We start from the raw sequence: 21,544 nt of genomic DNA on the forward strand, positions 1-21,544 counted from the left end.
TAGTCAAAAATTATCACCGGCGGCTGTCTTGCTATTTATGCTGTACGTGTCCCTCAGCACATTTTCAGAAGCCCGTTCCTCCCGCTGGCCTTCTTTGTAGCTTTATCTAAATCTCCTTCGAGCTTTGTCTGACTTTTCTTAATGAAAATGTTCATGTTCTTTTCCATGCGTATTTTCTTTCCCAGTCTTCCTCTCCTGCCACATCCCCCTCCACGCCTCCCAGTCCCTTTCCATCTCATTGGGTCTCTCTGTTGGTTTCTGTAACACCCCTCCCTCCTTCTCCTGTGACACTCTTCGCCGCAGCTTCCTGATCTCCGTGATTAGCAAGTGAGCGACTCCTCTTAGTGCTGAATATTACTCTTAGTGCTAGGACTGCTGGGCACCTCTCTTTAATGGACATGCCATTTCTGACATGAATGTTTATCTTTTGACCAATGTACAGCACAGTGTGATCTTGAAAGGGAGGCATAACTGAATTGTGAAACTGTACTGTTTGGGGTTGTGTTGCATTGGAAAGGGTTGCAATTAAACTCTTTCATTAGTCATTGTCCTAGTTCACCTACCAAATAAAATAGTAATATGATCGTTGTTTTGAATAGATACGGATTAGATATCCTTGTGATCTGTGAAAAAATTTGGTCTGCTTATATAATTTATTTTCTAACATTAAAAAAAGTATCACCAACAGGTCAGTCCAGGTTCTGTCTATGGATAATCAATAGTCTCTTTAGAAACCAGGAATGTGACTAAAGCAAGCTTGTCTTCCTTTTTTAGGAAATGGAATTTCGTCTAAGTTTCTTCTGTGTCATTTCAGACATTTGTTGTTTTTTTGCTTTTCAGATCCTCTTTCTGAACTTTTTTTTTTGAAGCTATTGCATAGTGGATTTTTCCTGGCATGTTACTTTCTATTGATTGTGTGCGTGTGGTGTGTGTGCATGTGTGCTCACACACCTGCTCACACACAGAGAAAGTCTAATTCAAAATTGTGAGCTAGTGGTTTTTTTTCAGAGCTCCACACTTTGTATTTATACCTGTTCATGGTTCAAGATGATGTTTCATGTGTGTGATGATTGCAAACCATCTAGAAAACTAGGAAAACATAGCCTTTTCATTTCTAGAATTTTAGATGAAATAACCATGTGATTACGGGAAAGAGGAGGTCCGCACTGATCTTGTTTCTGGTCCTGGCTGGCCTAACTCTTGGTATTTTACACTAACACCCAGCAAAGGCCAGCAGATGTCAGGGAGACTGTGGAGACTCCTCTGTGTTCACTTTTTCCCCCTGTCGCAGGGTGAGGAGCTCTCGAAGAGTGGGTGTGTTTCTGTAGGGCAAGCACATAAAAGCCCAGCTGCTTTTCCACAGTGGGCTGAGCTCTGGAGGCCCTCCAAAGTGGGTGACCCTTTCCACCTCCTGGTTTCCATTTCCCTGCCACTCCCACAGGCTGGGTGGAATGCACCTGCTCCCCGGAGGCCCCTGTTCTATTGCCTTTTTGTGTTTGAGGGGAGGGAGTGTCCCGAATCCTTGGAGTCCTCCGGGTCCCAAGACCACCTGGCCGGCTCATCCACTGTGGCCACCTTGGTGGCAGCATTGCTGAAGGAGCCCCAACACACCGCCTCTGGATGGTAACATCCCGGGGAGCACTGGCCTGCTGCCCACTCCCTCGACCTGCCTGCCTGCCTGCCTGCCTGCCTTCTTTCCTTCCTTCCTTCCTTCCTTCCTTCCTTCCTTCCTTCCTTCCTCAGAGTGTGCCCCAGTGACCCAGGGTGGCAGCTCCTCTCCTTGGGACCAGGATACTTAGCTGGGCTTTGTGCCAACCAGAAGCTTTCAAGAGAAAGCCTGAGGTCAGGCTGAATGAGACAGAGGACTTGGACATCTCTCAGAGAAGACAAACAGCAGCGGGAAAGGCACAGCAAGTGTTGGATCGCGTGGTGCTATTTGTTTGGCAATGTTTGTGAATATTTCAAATTCTTACAACCCCCTGTGATCCAGTACAGAGTCAGGCCATAGCTAAGAATAATTATTTTGAAGTTTTATACTATAGTGGTGTCTCAGGTACAGGAAAAAATAAATATAGGCAATGATGTCCATCAGGTAGGAATTCAAACAAGGTAAAAGACAACAAAGTATCATATTTACACATCTAGTAAATAAAATTCTTCCGTATGCGCTGAGCTTCTTCAAGTTTAAAAACAGAACAAACCAGCTCTGATACCCATACTTAAATATATCAGAAATCATCTCCCTGTTGTTCAAAACATTGTTGCTGGGAGGAGGGTTCCTGGTATTTGAGCTCACCCACGTGACGTGAGCATAACAAAGGGCCCAGTTTTGGACTGGGGCCCTTTTTATTGTGGTTTCTTAGGGCCAGGACAAGGAAGTATGACAATGCCCTGACTTACTCATTTTTTTCCAGGGGCAGATGACGGTCTATGCGAAGTTTGGCAAAAACGTTTATCTTCCTAAAGATGCCGAGTTTTACTTTATTTATAACGGATCTCGTCAGAGACACGTCGTGATTGCAGAGCGCACAGAGGATAATGTTCTGCAATCCAGTGTTCCAGGTGAGGTGTCCTCTTGATTGAGCAATTGGGAAATGTCTTTTGGCATCTTCACAGTGCTCCAAGGTGGGAGGGGTATGAGTGAGTGTGTATGTGTGTGCGAGAGCGTGCGTGTGTGTATGTGTGTAAGGAAGGGCACTCACACTGGATTATCCCACGTCTGAGGCTCTTCCAGGTGTGTCTGCAGCCCCCTGAGCAGCCTCAACATAGACCTAACTCTCCAAGTTGGGTGTGCCTTGGATGCAGTCCGGTGGAGGAGATGCTCTGTCTCAGTATCACCCTCTGTGGTCCCAGGGCTGTTGCCTGGGATGGTTGAGGCAGATCTGAGATATCTGACAGTTCATTCTCTCTTCCTCATTCTCCAGGGGTCAGTCTAGCAACCTCTCTCTGCTTTGCTCCCTTTGGTGGCTGGAGTTCCTTCCTTGGCACCCTGTTCATCCAGATGCTTTCTTACTGGATCTCAGGCTTCAGAACTTTCTCTTCCCACCATAAAATGTTCACATTCCAAAACCTGTAATTCTCCCTGATATCTTCAAGTACCACAGGGACAGATGACAAATTAATATGTTACCATGAGCCCTTCTCGGATACAGTTGTTTTGTATTTTCGTTGGCATGTGGGCTGTACATCTGAGACATCGAACTCTAGCCTAAAGGTATAATCAAGATGTCATAACCTGCAGGAAAGGAGGGTTTTTGTTCTTGTTTGTTGATTGGTCAGTTTTCTTTAACTTGTGGGTCTTTCAAGACCTCTTAAAATATACAGGGAATTTTTTAAATAGGTAAGACTGGCCTCATTTTTAAAAGAAAAATGTTTCGAAGTGCATCTGTAGTATATCTGTTGAATGCAGGGGAGAAGGAAGACAGTAAACCTGCAAACACAGACATAGTGAGAACTGTAACGATAACAAAGACCTTTCAGACCTACCTGGGTTTGGACACTGAATCAGTCTATTGTGCAATTTCTGGGACTTTGGACGATTTTAAGCAGTTCTCTCTCAGACCCAGTAACTCCCATTCTTGTAAGAAAAACAAAGTCAAACCATGTTAATGGCATGGAGTTATACCGGCTGCCAGTCTCCTTGGCCCTGGCCTTGTGCTTTGGTGTTTATGTTGATAGTTTTTGTTGCATTTACCTTGGCTGCTTCTTGGTTTTCTCTCTTTTATCAAGCTTCTTATAGAGAAAGAATAAAAATACTAACTAAAGTGCCACTCCTAACATCAAAACATCTGTTTTGTCTTTTTCTTTACTTGCATGTAGGGGAATACTTCCTTCCCACTCCTCATGTGTCAAAGAAAATCTTTTTGATTATACTGTAGTTTGCTTAGAAGAGAGGGTTCTTTGATTTTAACAACTTCCCTGTAGACAAGGAACAGTCCCTATTTCTGGATCATAAATTTCCCCTGGTTACAACTTTGCCACGGCAACCTTTCCAGAGTACGTACAACAGATTTCTGAGGAGATACTGGACGTGTCTAGTCTGCGGGTGGGGGCTGCATTCTGCGTCTGTACCGTTAGACTGCTTTAAAGAGGCGACGATGTGAAAGTGGCAGTAGCTCTTGCCTAGCAAACGTGGGATGCTCTTGTTCCTTGAAGCCTTGCAGCATAGCCTTTGGAGAAAGGCTTTGGAGAATAAGGCAGAATAAGGGCGATTTGTACCTATTAGCTGTTTGTCTGGGGGCCAGTGGTGGGTGAATGTTAACCCTTCTTCTGTCCAGCTTGGATTATCATAATCACAGAGGTTTGGTGGTAGTAATTCCTGGAAATTCTGCAAAGGATAACAGAAAAATGTACCTGGTTAGAAGTCCACCAACCTTGGCAAAATGAAAGAAGAGTGTAAGGAGGAGGGACAGGTAGCAGGATTAGGTGACCACCCACGAGCAGAAGTACTAAGAATACGTATAAGACAGAGAAGCCATTCTCACAAGTGGGGAGGCGGGCAATGAACAATATATGTGATGTTTCTGTTGAGTAGTATTTACCCACTCCAGTCACATTCGGAAGAATTCTGTGGAATTAGGGTAAACTTGTGTAACTTTGGTGCCATCTTATAAAACTAGCACCTAAATAAATATATAAAAATGTATGACTCAGAAGGGAATGCAGAGCAGGAAAGGGCAGTAGCCTTTAAGACAACAAACTTGAATGTGAGGGTTGGGGTTGAAGTACAAGGTGAAGTTAAGCCAAATAACAGTGGTAATGACAGGAGAATAGGCACCGAGATGCTCAGAGCTCATAACAGGTAGTTTGAAACTCAGGAGTCAGTGGAAGAAGCTGGGGTCCACTTTCATTTGGACCCACATGCTTGGCAGCATTTCAAGATAATTGGCTGCATTTTCTTTCTGTCTTGCTCGCCGGGAGCATGTAGTTTGCTTGGGCTAACACACTGGACACTGGGAGAGCATCTTCTGCAGACTCTGGGTGAACAGTTCACTGTCTTGTCGTCCAGGCCACAGGCTTCAGGAGACGGTGACGGTGTCTGTGTGCCTCTGCTCGGAAGGTTACTCCCCAGTGACCATGGGCTCCGACTGCGTGACCTACGTGGACAACATGGCCTGCAGGCTGGCTCGTTTGCTGGTCACCCAAGCCCATCGCCTGACAGCCAGTAGCCACCAGACCTTGCTGACCCCGTTTGCCCTGACGGTGGGAGCATTGCCTGCTCTGGACGAGGAGCTGGTGCTGGCTCTGACCCATCTGGAGTTGCCTCCTGGGTGGACTGTCTTGGGAAATTCTTCACTTGAAGGTGGGTCCTTACCAGAAAATTCAGGTGTCTGCTCTCTGTGTGCTTTACAATTTGTTGCCTGTTTCCCTGGGTGGGTTTTCCTGCCTACTTTTGGCCCAAGCCTTGCACTGCTCAGGCTGGGTTCCCTGAGGTCCTGAGCCACTCATCTCTGTGCTGGTCGACACCGCTCTGTTCCAGGAGGTGAAGAGCTTTGCCTCAAGGAGGGAAGGATTTTTCCTTTGTGGCCAGCTGCTTTGGGCTGTGGCTCCACTTCCCGTGGTGTGCTTTCTTGTTGTAAGAAGGGGATATTGGTCCCCTGTTTCCGAACAGGTAGAGTCATCAAGCAAGGAAGAGCAGGAAGTCAACTCCGTGGACCACTGAGAAGAAATGTGGCTATGCGGGAAATGTAATGAATACATTGACATCTTTGAAAATGTCAGTCACCGAGAGCATTCATATTACTGCATTACACTAACTTTCGAAATTACATCTGGATGCCCCTTGTTTACTAAATAGACTCTTAGTATCGTTAATTAGACTCCTAAAACCATTTGGTATCTGTGTATGAGCAGAGATATAGATGTATGTAAAAAGCTCATACTGTGCACAAAACTACGCTGTTCAATAGATGCTACTTATGGTGATTACAAATAACAATTTCACTGAAGATAGAAACGGTGCTGTGCATTTTATTGAATATAAGCATATACTATTTCTGGGTTTGTTTGTTTGTTTTGACTTCAGTTTTGTGGTTATGTGGTGCTATTTTTAGGAGTTTCTGCTTCCTGATAAATTCTGGTTACAGATTGGTTTAAATTCGATCATGGATAAGATTAAATGCACTTGTCATGAGAGGGGATCTCCATTTCTTTCCTTTAATCAGGGTTATACTAAAACTCTCCTGGGCACTTAAGGATGCTTCTTATTTCTTAAGACCTTGGAAGTCACAAGCCTAGTTCAGCACTGAGCTATGCCCGACTCCCATGTGCTGTGCTTAGCTGTGGGGTAGCTGATTGGCATGAATGAAGGGGTGGGCTTCCTGAGGGAATGGGTGGTGTCTGTTCTGCTCACCATTATCCCCAAGAACCTAGCCAAGGGCTTGCCACATAGTGTGTGCTCAAGAAGTATTTGAATGAATGAGGCGTGTATCCTGAGATCTTTAAGGAGTTGCATATCCTAGATATCACTGTTGTAATTCTCCCATATATAGGAGGAAAAATGTTTTCTGGCTAAGGAACTTTGTTCATATGTATATACATACATGTATTCATTTGTGTATTCACACAGGTAGTACATATGTTCATTCATATGTATGTACATATAAATGCACATATATATGTGTGTGTGTGTGTGTATATATATGTGTTTTCTGGATAAGGAACTTGATTCACTTAAGCCTCCTGGCTTTTAAAACAAATTCTGTCAATAATGTTGGAGAGTATTTTATATTTTAGAAGGCAGACTTATTTTTTAAATTGAAGTACAGTTGATTTACAATGTTGTGTTAGTTCCAGGTGCACAGCAAAGTGGTTCAGTTATACATATGTATATATATTCTTTTTCAGATTCTTTTCCATTATAGCTTATTACAAGATGTTGAATATAGTTCCCTGTGCTATATAATAAACCTTTGTTTTTTATCTATTTTATGTATGGTAGTGTGTATATGTTAATCACATACTACTAATTTATCCCTCCCCCCTTTAGTAACCATAAGTTTGTTTTCTATGTCTTTGAGTCTGTTTCTGTTTCATAAATAAATTCATTTGTATCTTTTTTTTAGATTCTACATATAAGCAATATCATATGATATTTGTCTTTCTCTGTCTGACTTACTTCACTTGATATGATAATCTCTAGGTCCATCCATTGTGCTGCAGATGGTGTTATTTCTTTTTATGGCTGAGTAATATTCCATTGTATATATATACGAGATCTTTTTTATCCAGTCATCTGTCGATGGACATTTAGGTTGCTTCCATGTGTTGGCTATTGTAAATAATGCTGCTATGAACATTGGGGTGCATGTATCTTTTCAAGTTAGAGTTTTCTCCAGATATACACCCAGCAGTGGGATTGCTGGATCATATGGTAACCCTATTTTTAGTTTTTTAAGGGATCCCCAGACTGATCTCCATAGCGGCTGCACCAATTTACATTCCCAACAACAGTGTAGGAGGGTTTCTTTTTCTCCACACCCTCTCCAGCATTTATTATTTGTAGACTTTTTGATGATGACCATTCCGATTGGTGTGAGGTGACACTTCATTGTAGTTTTGATTTACATTTTTCTAATAAATAGTGATGTTGAGCAGCTTTTTATGTACCTGTTGGCCATTTGTATGTCTTCTTTGGAGAAATTTCTGTTTACATCTTCTGCCCATTTTGCGATTGGGTTGTTTGTGTTTGTGATAGTGAGCTGTATGAGCTGTTTTTATATACTGAAAGTTAAGCCCTTGTCATATGTCACATTGTTTGCAAATATTTTCTCCCATTCCATAGATTGTCTTTTCATCTTGTTTATAGTTTCTTTTGTGGTGCAAAAGCTGTTAAGTTTAATTAGGTCCCATTTGTTTATTTTTGTTTTTATTTCCATTACCTTAGGAGACAGATTAAAAAAAGATATTGCTGCAATTTATGTCAAAGAATGTTGAAGGCAGACTCATTTTGACGAAGACATAAAGCTTTCATAATTTCTTACTAGTCACCATACTCAAGGCCATAAGTAAAGAGCCTCAAAGGCTCATGGAGCGGCAGGTGCAAGTCAGTGACAGGGCCCTTTTCCTCAGCATAGCAGCTTGAAGTCTGCAGTGGTTCAGTCTGTGCCTCTGCAAAACAACAAATTGTTGAAAGTTATGAAACTTCATAACTGCATGTGAACAAAGAGCCTCCACACTGGGATTTATGTTACCCATATGCTATGTTTATTTTTCACCCCAAAATTTAGAAGTAAGTTAATATTTCCTAATCTTCAACCTTTGCACCGACAATAGCATATACATACAGTTTCCTGCTGGGAGTGTATGCTTAGTTATTGTTGCTGATAAATTCCACTTCCTGTCTTCTAGTTCACTGATTTTTTTCTGCTACTTGACCTAGTTTGTCATTGAACCCTTCTATTGAATATTGATTTCTATTTGGTACTTTTAAAACATTTTCTGTCTCTTTTTTGAAATTCTCACTTTGTTCGTGCATTGCTGTCCTGACCTCAGTGAGCATCTTTATGCTACTTTGAAGCCCCTATCAGATAAGTCACTTATCTCCATTAAGATCAGTTTCTGGAGATGTATCTTGTTCTTTGGTTTGGAACTTATTCTGTTTCTTCATTTCCCTGTCTCCCTGTGTTGTTTTCTGTGCATCAGATAAAACAGACATCTCTCCCAGTCTTGTATAGACAAACCTTATCAATCAGCCCAGCCTGAGCTCCTAGTTGCCTCTTAAACCTTTGTGATAGTTCAAGTTGCTGTCTTTGCTCTTAGTGGCTCCCAGTAGTTGAGTGTGTGCCAAGACCCATCCATGTCCTAAAGGGGAGGATCTCAGCCAGCACCCAGATGCAGACTGATTAGAAGGCATAAGATGGAAAAGTATGCAATCTGATCTCTTCTAGGGAAAGACTGGAAGATGGTGTTTTTTGCTTGCTCCCTCTGTGCAGAATCTTGGAGGGGATGGTTGCAGCGAGTGCTTTGTGCAAACACATCAACAGCTGCTTCTTCATCCACAGTGGTCCTGTGAGACTTGTGCATGCACGCCCCTTTGGTTATCAAAGCCAGGTGATCTGGGGACCAGTGGCAGCCATAAAAGCTGCTCCTTCTAGAGAGAGGCTCGTGACCTGGCCTTTATTGTTGGAGTGAGCTGGACCAAGGAAGTGGGAAAATTGCCAACTGACTTCCTTAGAGAGTCACAGCCAGCCCCTAGCTGCATGCTAGTTAGAAGCCAGCCCCCCAAGGCAGCAGCTGATGAAGTAAATAATCAAATCTCTTCCAGGGAAAGACTGGTAGAGGGCTTTCTGCCTGCTCCCTCTACACTGAGCCCTGGGGAGATAGCCATGGTGCATACTTGTGTGCCCATCAAGAACTGCTTCTTTATTTGCCAAAGTCCTGTGGGGCTCATTGTTGACTTTCAGAGCTGGGTGTTTTGGGAGCCCATCTCTCAGGTGAGACTCTTAAAAGTTGGGATACTCTATGTACAATGAAACTCCTTCACTCCTTCACCCCTCCTGATTGTATGGTGCTGTGCTGGGGGTGGGGTTTATGGCCAGAGTGTGTCTCAGACTTTCCTACCTATTTCAAGGTGGATATTTTCTCATTCACCTTATATGTAGGAGTCACTCAGCTAGTTAATGGAGTGCTCTCAGTGGGAATTGCTCTGTGTGTAGCTGTACATTTGGTATTTCCATGGGAGGAGGGACATTCAGGAGTCTCCTATGTCACAATCTTGGTTTTTTCCCTTCAATTTTGTAGTTTTAATCTAAGCACTTTAGAATCTCTTATGTGCTCAGTTCATCTTCTTCTAGCATATATGTTTTATTTAGTGTTGCTTGTCTTTGAGGCAGATAAATTATAATAGCAAGGTAACAAATGAACTGTGGCATGTGGCCCACTGGAGTTTATCATGTGTTAATGGTAATAGCATCGTAAGTGGAAAACAGTTTTTTTTTCCCTAGTAATTCTTTCTCCTAAGACCTATCCCAAAACTATTTAAAACCATACTATTCACATTTACTTAAAATTCTTTATTTATACTTTTTTGTGGGTACAAAGGATGCTATGAAATGAGTATTAATTGATTTCTGTAATGATTTTGTTGTGAAAGATTCTGATGGAAGTCTTCTTGTGAAGTATTATTGTATTTCTGTGCATTTTATAATATATCCCTCATTTTTCTTTCTTTTCAATTACTGAGAGTTATCAACAGGGCCTGAGAGCCTGTAGAAGGGGCCAGAGTCTGAGCAGAGTACTGTGTATTGTAAAGAAAAGCAGAGCCTTTCTTTGGCCCTGCTTGTTACTCACATCATTACTCACAGTGCAACTCAGTTATTGTCCTAGGGAAGGAAATATCCTGTTTATTTAATTTTGTGCTATAAATAAAATTGGATTTCTATTTCATAAAATTAAACCCATTCTTTCTGTGAAATAGCTTTTATGATAAAAGCTTTTGCAAGGCCTCAGGACCTCACATTTACAGTAAAACTTTGAGTAGTAATATTATGTCCAATAAAATCACACGATTAATTTATCTTTTGCTTTGGATTTTTTGCTTGTTTGTTTTCTGGACAGAAATCTTTTCTCAGAGATTGGCATAATTTTGACAATTAGGTTAACTAGCATCAAATATTCTGTTTTATTCTGTTGGTGCTCAGATAACTTGAATTAAAGTCTTCCCTTCCTGCTCAGTCAGATTACTTCCTTTCACATGTGTGTCCAGAAGCCTGACATGGCTGGCAAGCACCAGACTTCCCATCACCAGTGCGGAGGCTGCCATGTGAGTAAAGAGCCCACAGGGACTACAGATGCCATCTCAGAGGAGCGATGGTGCTGCCCAGGAAACATAGTAACTCCTACACATCCTATGGAATTAGGTAGAGCTTGTCCTGGTTATGCTTTCTGATTTAAGGGAAAAAAGCACATTTACTTAAAAAAAAAAAAGTCATATGAAGTCTCTCTCACAGCCTATATTTACACTTACTAACCAATATGTAGCAAGAATGTGCAGATTCAGCACATTTTCTGCTAAAGTAAATTTCTGTAGTGAAAAATGAATGTGGCCTTTTTTGCAGTTCTCTAGGTAGAAGCACTTCATATGTTTAAAGTCTCCTTATAGGTGGAAGTTCTTCGTTGTGGAAGAGATAGACCCTCTTCATTATACCAGTTTTAAAGGCAGGACAACCTGGGTTTTTCCAGCTTTATTAAGGTATAATTGACATATATCATTGTGTATGTTTAAGGTGTGCAATGTGTTGATTTGATACATTTATATACTGCATATGATTACCACCATAGCATTAACACCTTCTTCCCATCACGTAACTACCATTTGTTTTCTTGTGGTGAGAACATTTAAGAAAGGTGACATCACAAATTGAATCTGTAGAGCAAATATATTAACATTTTTAATAAAGCAAAGAAAATGTTATCTGTTTGATTGCTTTACCAAGTTTAAAGAGTTAGACTTTATTCCTGCCTTTAGAGTTGATTCTATAAGTGAAAGAAGTTTGTAGGGTCAGCCAACTGAGCTTTTGAAACTTTTCTGCAGGGCTGTCTTAGGTGTAAACACGGCCAGTGTGTTTAGGGAGCCAGCTTCTCATTCTGTAGATGTATGGTTGGTTGGAGAGCTGTACCCAAAGAGAACCAATGGGTGGAATGGGTAGGACCCACTGAATGGCTTAGAGAATTCATGATTTTAATTATTAATTCCAAAGATCAGATCGAGAGTATGCTCCTTTCCTTGCGAGTACAGCAGTGGAGTCATAGCAACCATAACATTAACCTTGAATCCAGAAATTAGAGAAATGGTGCGTTAGTTGCAGAATACATATTGTAAGGGCAAGTCCAAGTGGCATCTGTTTGTGTAAAAGCAAGTCACAATGTAATGAATAGTGACTTAAAGGAGAAGCAGAAACCTCAAGGACCACAAATTTAATAGATAGGTACTGCTGCTGCTAAGAAAAAGGGTGGTTAGCATGATGCTCTGCTTTATTAAAGGGGTCTTTATAAATTCCCATTGAAGGAGACTGATTTTCTGTATTTTACAACTAGTGGGGGAAAAAGGAAAAGAAATGCAGGTGACCAAAAGGACTTAGGAAGAAAGTTTATAAGACTGGGGGTTATCCAGTGACTCTTAAGAGGTGTCTTAATTGTTTAGTGTTCCCTTAAGGAGTTTAAAGAGCAATCATAATATTTCTTATCTGCAGAAGAAGCCATTAAGTGAGAATTAACAGCTTATTATCAAAGGTTCAGTGGCATTGCCAGTTTTTCTGTGACCTCTACATCTTGCTTCAAGGCACAGGCCCGGAAACATCACCTTTCTAGGCAATGAGGGAAGGGACTGTGTGGGCCAGCAGTGTTTGATGGAGGAGAGTATGTGCTTATCTTTCCTTGAATAGAGGAAAGAGATCTGTAACCAGTATGAAGCAAGGTTTGTTTAACACCTGAAACGCACCTTGGCTGGTGTTTTTTATCCTTGAATGCAATTTGCCAGCTGTAGAAATAAAAGCAGAGGAAACAGAGCGAGGCTCAGCAGCAAGGCCCTGTTGGTTGACCCCCACCTGTGCGCCAGGTCTGATGAGCCAGGGGGTGGTACACTGAGTTTGAAGGCTTGCTTGCCATCCCACGGACTGTGTGAAATGTCAGCTTTGTCTTTCTGCCCCAAAGCTTTGTACTAGACAGAAAGTTTGAAATAACATCAGCTGAAGTCCTACCAGTGGATAGGAAACCCATAAAGGACAGATCTGTTACAAAATACAAGTTTTAAGGCTTTTTTTTTTAAATTTTGAAGGGATTTTTAAATTAATGCATTATGAGTATCAGCTAATTCTGGTTTTATGTTTTTCTTGGAAACCTTGACATTTTTAAGCAGTTGTGTACATACTCAGTGTGCACTTCTGATAGTATCTGTTGAGGCAGACATCACCAAGCCCTCTTCTGACATTTAAAGCTGGTGTTACATTCCTTCAGTTGCTAAGGTAACCCGCTGGATGACTGCTAATGGTTTAGAGAGCGTATTCTTAAAGACAGATCCCATGGTAAATGGGGGTACAATGGTTTCACAGTACTTAGCCATACACACGTACACAAATGTGCGCCATTTGTGAAGTTTTAAAACCCTTAACCTAAAACTGATTTCTCCATCTTCCATCCCTTTTTTTAAGCTTTCATTTTTTAAGGAATAGGTTTTCTGGCAGTAAAGGGTTTAATAAAGAATTGAACTCTTAATAAAAGGACGTTTTTTCCCCGTCACATCATTTGGACTTATTTTTCAGTTAAGTCAGTAAACTCTGCTTAAGCACATTCTGTTTAAGGTACGAAATTCTAAGGGAGAAAAAGCAGCTTGAAGTCTTTAAAAAGAAGCTTCTTACAGGGTACCGATGGCCCTGAGACTGGAATAGAGAGTTATATATTTACTCTCACACCTGAGAAATAGAGGATAGGGTTCTATTTGGGTTATTTCTGGTTATTTTCTCCCTCTCAGAATTTTCAAGGAAAAGAATGTAAGTGGAAGCTTCTATTTTCAAACTCCCTAATGTGTTTCCCAAAGGATTCAAGACAGTGGAAGCTTTTGAAATTTACATCTGGGTGGCAGTGTCCATCCCTCGCTTTTCTCCTCTGGAAACCCTTCAGATGTGCTGGGGTGCATGGGGCAGCTTCGGCTGCACACAGGAGACTAAAAGGGAATTTGAAAGTGACCATAGCCAAGGATTCCCTTAATATTTGAGTAAAAAAAGTTAAGATTTTGCTTTCTTATGGACTGCTTTCATAGAGTTTGAATGCTGGCAGCTGCCCTTGCACTACTTTATTTAAAAATTAATGAAACATTGGTTTTAAATCTATCAGTGCTTAGAGGCTAAAAGGCTGATGGTTGAAGAAGATGGGTGGGCGAGGCCTGGGGAAGGGGCGGGCTGTGAGCCAGAAGTGATGGGGTGTCTCAGGGAAATGGCCAACCCTGTGTCCTGGTGCAGACCCCCTTCCCTTGGCCCCAGTGAACGTTACGGGGCCTTGCCTGGGCTCATTCCGATACAGGCCTTGATGTGGGCACGAGGCTGTAAGGTGCCCTCCAGATCTTCTGTAATTCTGCCTTAGCTTTTAGTTTGTAGTGATTTTCACATGCCCACTTTCTCTTCCCCACATCTGTGGCTGTAGCAGCTTTGGTTTTGCAGGTTTATCATGAGAGGGTGTGTGTGTGTGTGTGTGTGACCACGTGTGTGTGGAGACAGATGAGGCCGACATCTGGAGTGGAGCACGCGCCAGGCCCTTGGGATTGGTGAGGCTTAGTTTCCTTCTGCTTGCTTTTCCTCTCTGTTTGTTGATTTATTCAAGTTCTGTCTTTTCTGCCTTTCTCTTCTTGGATTTGTCTTCTTTTACCTGATTATTTCTTTGCCTGATAGGAGGTGTAATAGTAGGAACTTGAGTTTTGGAGAAAGAGAAACCTGCGTTCAAGTCCTTGATGCTCTATTTACTCCGAGTGAGCTTCGGCAGTTAATTGCACAATTGTGTTGAGCCTCAGTTTTGGTCCCAGGGAAATGGGGCAGGTGAGTTTCTGCCCCTGCCTTGTGCAGTGCCTCTCAGGATTAAATGAGGAAATGCACATAAATTGCTTAATAAATGTCAGATGGAGGTAAGGACTGCCACGGCCCGGTCCTCATGGGCACTGAGCAGGAATGAAGTAGAGGTGTTTGTGGTGCTGCATTTCCATTCATGCACAGCGGCCGCCACCTGGACTTCTGGTTAACTTTCCCAGCCTTCCACCCCCACTCTCATCCCAGGTAGGCTGTGTCTATATACTGATTACCTGTTTGGTTTATCCCATGTACCTCCTCCTCCTCTCACCAGAGAGAAGTTGCCTCTGTGCGGAAGGAGAGGATAAGGTCTCCCAGTAAAGTTGTAGCTCAGACCCACAAAGGCTGATATTTCTTGGTCTGGGCTTGGTGCTCTGGCTTTCAGTGCAGCCAGTATCCTGGTTGTGCTTGAATTCGGACTCCTAATGCAAGCTTCAGAAGGCTGTTTCCAAGATATGATGAGTCTATGCTTTTTCTGCTTGTCACTAATAAAATTAGACTGCAATGTGTTTTCATTTGTTTCCCAAACAGAACAGGGTTCTGGGAAGGTCAGTTGGGAGACTGCCTGGGAATTCCACAGGCCCCCGTGTGGGGTGTGGGGAGAGCAGAAGACTGCCTGGTGCATAGGAGGCTGTCAGCAAATATCTACTGAATGAATGATTGGTGGATGTGACTCAGAGCCTTGAAGACACATTAACAAATGAGAAAAATCTATTGCACAGGCTGGCCAAGAGGGTATGACAGAATTCCTGCTTACAGCACCGAATGACCGCCTGCTGCCCAAGGCCTGGGTCTGCAGCACATTTGCCCTAATGGCACAGCTGGTGTCTTACATGGATGCAATTGTGGCATCTCTTAAGCAGATGGCTAGTTCCCTAAAATTATGATTTTAACCAGAGGAAAACTACTTTCACATATGCACGTTTCCATTTAGTGACTGTTCATTCTATTTTTGTATTAAAACGATCAGACAAATGTGTGCAACTGGTGAGTCCCGTCAGTTAGTTCTTGGGAACCCTGTCCCTGTGTTATTTTCATGAGCACCCCCCTGACAGTCCTGGGTACTAGGCTGAGCAGATAGTCCTTTCCTTTACAGATCAAGCTACTGAAAGCTTGAGAATTGAGTAATCTTCCCCAAGCTCCATCCCAGTAAGTGTCCACCTCCAGATCTTTCAGCTCTTTAATCTGCTCCCTTTGCACTATACAGTTTTGTGTCTGGATTCTCAATATCTTATGTTGATGCCCACACTGTATAATTCAGTCTGGAAATGCCTCCAGATTGTTAAGGCTAGAAATTGGATTGCCATCTTTGAGTTCTGATAAGGACTTTTTAGTGTTTCAAGTGATTGAGCACTAGTTCCACAAGGTAAACTACAACCAACCTGTATGAGATGCAAAATCCACAAAGTACATTCCAGTATCGTGTATCACATTGTGAATTTTCTGGAATGATTGTGTGGTTGGTGTTTTCCCAGATTTTCCATTGGAGGTTGTTGTAACCTGAGTGTCTTGAACGTGCCTGATGCAGAACAGAAGTTTCAGGTGCTGAAACCACCCATGAGCTTGTTTCACTCCTCTCCTGCCTTTGGGCTTTGTGATCCTGCCATGTTGGTGTTGTGCTCCATGCGACGTCCTGTTTCCATATCTTTCCTACGAGTGTGTTTATATTTTCAGTTCCCATCCTAGACTCACCAACCTCTGATCTTCTGTGTGGAAGGCCAGTTTGTCTAAACACACACCAGAGCCCTGACCAGACTCCCTAAAGGGAAGATGCGGTAATGCACAGCCTCTCCTCCCGTTCTCACTGAGAGTCCCGGAAAATACCAGTGGTTGTGTGTGATGTTCATGCCAAGTAGTCTCTTCTACCCCCCATGTACATTTTTGCTTGTATTTTTTCATTCTCTTTACTTTTTGCTCATCAGTTTTGATATTTTACAAATGTCTGTAAATTTTCAAATCATGCTGCAATCGTGATGTAGGGTGGCTAACCTGTGGAGCAATTTCCTTGTAGTTCAGATAGTTTCCTTGTTTCTGTTCATACTCTTTGTGTCTAAGCCTAGAGCTGTAGTTTACCAGACAGGATTTCATGGGCCAGATGTTTATTTTGTTCCAAAGTGAGCTGGCTATATGCTTCCCAAAGACAAGGATCATGCCCAACTTTGTGTCCATGGGGCCACGCCCATGGTAGTAGTTTTATTCAGTGTTTGTCCACCAAATGGTGCACAAACTGAGACCTCCATGAATATATATGTGGCTTTGGAAACTGAGTAGAAGTTATTTTAATGGATTGTATTTGTATAAATTAAAAATTATGTTTTGTTCATAAACTTACAGTGTTGAATACACTTCAGTGGCTCCACTCAGGAGTTATGAAACATTAGAAACCCTACAAAGTAAAAGTACTTCTGAAAAGTACTTCTTGTTTAAAAGTATCTTTGGCTTCTAGATTATTGTCCCCATCACATTTTAGTTTTAATATTTTGCTCAGTGTTTAAAACCATATCCTGGCTTAGCAGCAAGTGATGTAGATTAAAAATAACTTATAAAAGTCACAAACTTTTTTTTGGCCTTATTCAGGGGTGGGTTTTTTTAGCTAATAGATCTAAAGAGATGATTGGGGAGATAGTGATATAAAAAGGAGGCATAGATAGAGATTTTGTTAACCGGTTATTTATTAAAAGTAGCAAATCTCAGTGGGGAAGGTATAGCTCAGTGGTAGAATGCGTACTTAGCACACAAGAGGTCCTGGGTTCAATCCCCTCCATTGATAAATAAATAAACCAAATTACTACCCCCACCATAAATAAATAAGTAAATGAATAAATGAATAAATGAATGAATGAATGAGTAAATAAATAAATAAATAAGTAAATACATACATACATACATACATACATACATACATACATACATACATACATACATACATACACCTAATTACCTCCCTCAGGGGGGAAAAATAAAATAGCAGATCTCAACCCTGGATTCCCTTCATTTGGGAATCTTTAGCAAAGGTTGATGCTTGGGGCCCACGGCAGAGTTTTAATTTTAATTGTTCTGGGGAGGGCCTTGAACCCAACTATGTGGAGGGAATGGGGAGAGAGAGGGAGAGACATACAGACATCACTGGACCCCACAAGTACTAACACGCCTCACTGTTCCCCAGTCGCACTGACAACGTCTTTCTCGTCAGAGGTGTTACGCTGCCTGTTACAGTAGCCGCTGCCTTGCTTTTCCTTTGAGTTTCACTACCTGTGCATCCCTAAATAACATGGCTTAGTTTCCACTTTTTAAAACTTCTTATTAATTAACATACTCTGTATTCTTTTGTGACATTCCCCCTCAACACTGTATTTCTTAGTTTCTTCTCTGTCAGCCTGTAACTCATTTTTAGTGTTAGAATACTAGCATAAGATTAGGTTATGCTACTACTTACTCTGTTGTTGGTGGACATTAAGATCCCTTCTATTTTTGACCATTTTATATTTTTGTGCCTGTTTCCAGGTGCATACAAAGCGTAGTCTTCACTCGGGTTTATCTGTAGGAGTGGAATTGCTCGGTTGTAGGACGTTAGTTTCTTAGAATTTGTTAGATTGTGCCACTGTGTTTTCCACAGTGGTTGTGCCAGTTTACATTTCCTCTAGCAGTGCATGTGAGTTCCTTTTCAGTCTTCCAACCTGAATTTCTTACTACCTTAAAGGCTTAGTCGGCCCCTGTGTAGGTATGATAATGGTCCCAAATTTGGACTGACAGTACATAACATCACTTTTCCTTACTGACAACCAAACTGGCCATCCCTGCTCTTGTGCCTCAGAGGCTCTGGAAGGTCTCCTGGTGTGTGCTGTATTTTGTGGATCCTTGATCCCCCAAAATCAGGGCGGGGATGAATACTCCTAGGACCTTGAGTCTCTGATGTGACAGCCTCGTTCTCCAGGCAGAGACACTGAGGTGCGGCAGAGTGAGCAGCATGGGCTTCGAGGCTCCTTCCCTGTCTGGGGCAGATGAAGCCCACTTCATGCTGTGACGGGAGTGTTTATTGAATGTCCCAGCCTGCTCTGTTCCTTTTTGTGTCTGGGGGATCTTGTTCCAAGGATGTTACAGGTCACACCTTTTAATGTTTTCCATTAGAGTAATTATTAGTAATTCTGTTTCCGTTACATTAGTTCGGATAACTCCTGGTACCAACAAAGCAGGAAGGAACAAATTTATTTGGTTAAAAAAAAACCCCTTCATTTTAATTAAACACCCCCATGTCTATTAAATTGTAGAACCCCTTCCCATAGCTTGTTTTGCTACCTCCTGTTACGAATCTGAAATTCTATAACAAGCAGAATGATGGATAATGCATCACGATGTTTCCTCTTTTAGGCTGTTAGCCTGATTGTAGGCGCTGAACTTTTTTGCTGAATGAGAAAGCTCTTTCTCGAACATTTTGAGGAGTTTTTTGTTTTCTTCAACCATCAGAAGATCCTCTTTTCCCCTGTCTTCCCATCTGCCCAGAAGGAGGGTAGATATGGAGGGAGGGAGAGTGACGGCAGTGAGCGTTCAGTCCCACGTGTGTGCTGTCCTCTCCTGTTGAACATGACGCTGTGAGGATGGAGCCAGAAAGGAGAGAACAGGGAATTGGACTAGCAGAACAGGGCTGGGAAGTTCTCCTGCTGGAGGAAACACGTTCTTCCCATGGTCACACATCGGTCAGGTTGGGTAGAGTGAACTACAGCCCAGTTTTGAGGGTATTTAGGGCATTGCTCCAGGCACCTTAGGGAGTACCATGTAAACGGTTGACACTGTACTGCCTTTATCAATGGTATAATGTTTAAAAGGGAACCCAGAGGGTTTAGATATTCCCTTTTGGTCATATTTTTCTTGGAAGAAAACTATCCCATTTAACCGTGGGCATTTCTCACCAGGTTCAGACTGAGATCTATGACTTAGAAATTCTATCCTAGTGTGGCTGGTGGCAGTCTCATGTTGACTGGCTTTTGGGCAGTGTACTGGTGTGCTTGTGTGTGTGTGTGCGTGTGATCCTAACAAGTCTCTTCCTGATTATTATTTAAGAAGGAAAAAATGTAACTGTTATCAAATATGTCTTGTAGGGAATCTATTAAGAATAGAAACCCTACTTTCTAATAAAATGAGTTTGAAAGTCAAAAACTTAAAGGATAAAATAAAGTTCTTTAATAGCTGTTGTAGAAAACTAAAAATAGACTTACCGTTTAATCCAGCAATCTCACTCCTGGACATATATCCAGAGGAAACTCCAGTTTGAAAAAATGCATGGACCCCAATGTCCATAGCAGCATTATTTACAATAGCCAACACATGGAAGCAACTTAAATGTCCATTGACAGATAACTGGATAAATAAGATGTGGTATATACATACAATGGAATACTAGTCAGCCATAAAAATTATGAAATAATGCCATTGGCAGCTACATGGATGGACCTAGAGATTATCATACTAAGTGAAGGAATTCAGACAGAGAAAGACAAATACTATATATCTCTTATATATGGAATCTAAAAAAAATGACACAAATGAACTTACTTACAAATCAGAAAGAGACTCACAGACATAGAAAACAAACTTACCGTTACCAGGGGTGGGGGAAAGAGGTGGGGAAGGATAAATTGGGAGTTTGGGATTAGCAGATGCAAACTACTATATGTAAAATAGGTAAACAACAAGATCCTAATGTAGAGCATAGGGAACTATGTTCAATATCTTATAATAACCTATAATGAAAAAATATGAAAAAGAATATATATGTGTATAACTGAATCGCTATGCTGTACACTGGAAATGAACACATTGTAAATCAACTATACTTCAATTTAAAAAATAGCATTTGGAAGATATCAAGTATGTAGAACAGACGTCTGGCAGAGGAGCACTGCTTTGTCTGTTTTCAGATGTTTTGGCATTTCAGATGTCATTTTCCTCCGTGGAGGCGGATCTGTGCTGTGTCACACGGATGATGGAGCAAGTGCACAGTGAAGCCTGTGACATTTCACTATGCGGGTTCATTCACATATTTGAAATAAGAGGCCTTAGGTTCATTGATCTAGATACAGAAATAATATAAATCAATAAAAAATGTAAGCTGAGCAGTTTTCTTTTACATCCACGTGCACTGGAGTATTTCCTTCTGATGGTTTCAAATTAAGAGTTGTGTTGGAAGCTGGCTCCCCATATCTCATCAGCACAGCCTGCTGGTAAGACAAAGCTGGGTGTGTTGCCTACCCTGGCAAGAGGGAACTCCACCTCCACTGAGCCTTAGCAGCGTCTTGAATTGGGGAGACAAGATTTGAATTGGTGGAGAACTTGAAGTTTGGTTTAATGAGGGTCTTTGAATGCAGGGGGGGAATGATGCCAGGGTGGCAGGGAAGACAGTTGGATTAGGACTGGATAAGGATCATGATATAGTAGTTAAGGATTGGAGTTTTAGGGCTTAAACTGTCAGTCCTTCCTACTAGAGTTGATGGGCCTTGGAGGAAATTCCTATAATGAATCATCAGTCATTTACCTTGGCAAGAGTCTCCTAGACTAGTGAAGTTGTGCTAACGAAGACGGTGGAATAGCAAAATCATGTTAGTGTGGGCAGTAAGCTGTGTGGAGAAGTAGGTAGTTTCAGTCTTCAGTGGCCAAGCTGTGTGGGAATACATAGTTTGTGTTCACAGATTCTAGTCAAGAGGTATCAGTGGCAGAACTCAAGATGCCAGCTGCTCCACATAACAGCTGTAGCCGTGTATTAAAAGCTGACTTTCCTGGGTACTCATCGGGGAAAGAGCCACTGATCACTTATTCATTCAATGAGCAATATTTATAGAGTACCTACAGGTGCCAGACACTGTGCTAAGATAAAAGTCAGGTGAGGTCCTACCCTCTTGGGCATTTCGCCCCATGTGGTGCAGCGTTCTCTGCATCTCCTTCACCTCGCACACGGTCAGTGATGTTACTTAACTGGAGGCTGTGTATGACCCAGAGTG

The 21,544-nt window shown here is 42.0% G+C and overlaps 1 protein-coding gene across 1 annotated transcript in view; it reads left to right on the top strand.

The window, feature by feature from the left end:
- Nucleotides 1–21,544, top strand: part of ARHGEF28 (Rho guanine nucleotide exchange factor 28) — a 276,974-nt gene that overhangs the window by 111,226 nt on the left and 144,204 nt on the right. Inside the window, exons 3-4 of the mRNA XM_031446715.2 lie at nt 2,415–2,562; nt 5,009–5,302. Coding sequence (XP_031302575.2) covers nt 2,415–2,562; nt 5,009–5,302 — 442 coding nt within the window. The remainder of the gene's footprint in view (nt 1–2,414; nt 2,563–5,008; nt 5,303–21,544) is intronic.

This window comes from Camelus dromedarius, chromosome 3, assembly GCF_036321535.1.
Source record: "Camelus dromedarius isolate mCamDro1 chromosome 3, mCamDro1.pat, whole genome shotgun sequence".
Classification (NCBI taxonomy): Eukaryota; Metazoa; Chordata; class Mammalia; order Artiodactyla; family Camelidae; genus Camelus; species Camelus dromedarius.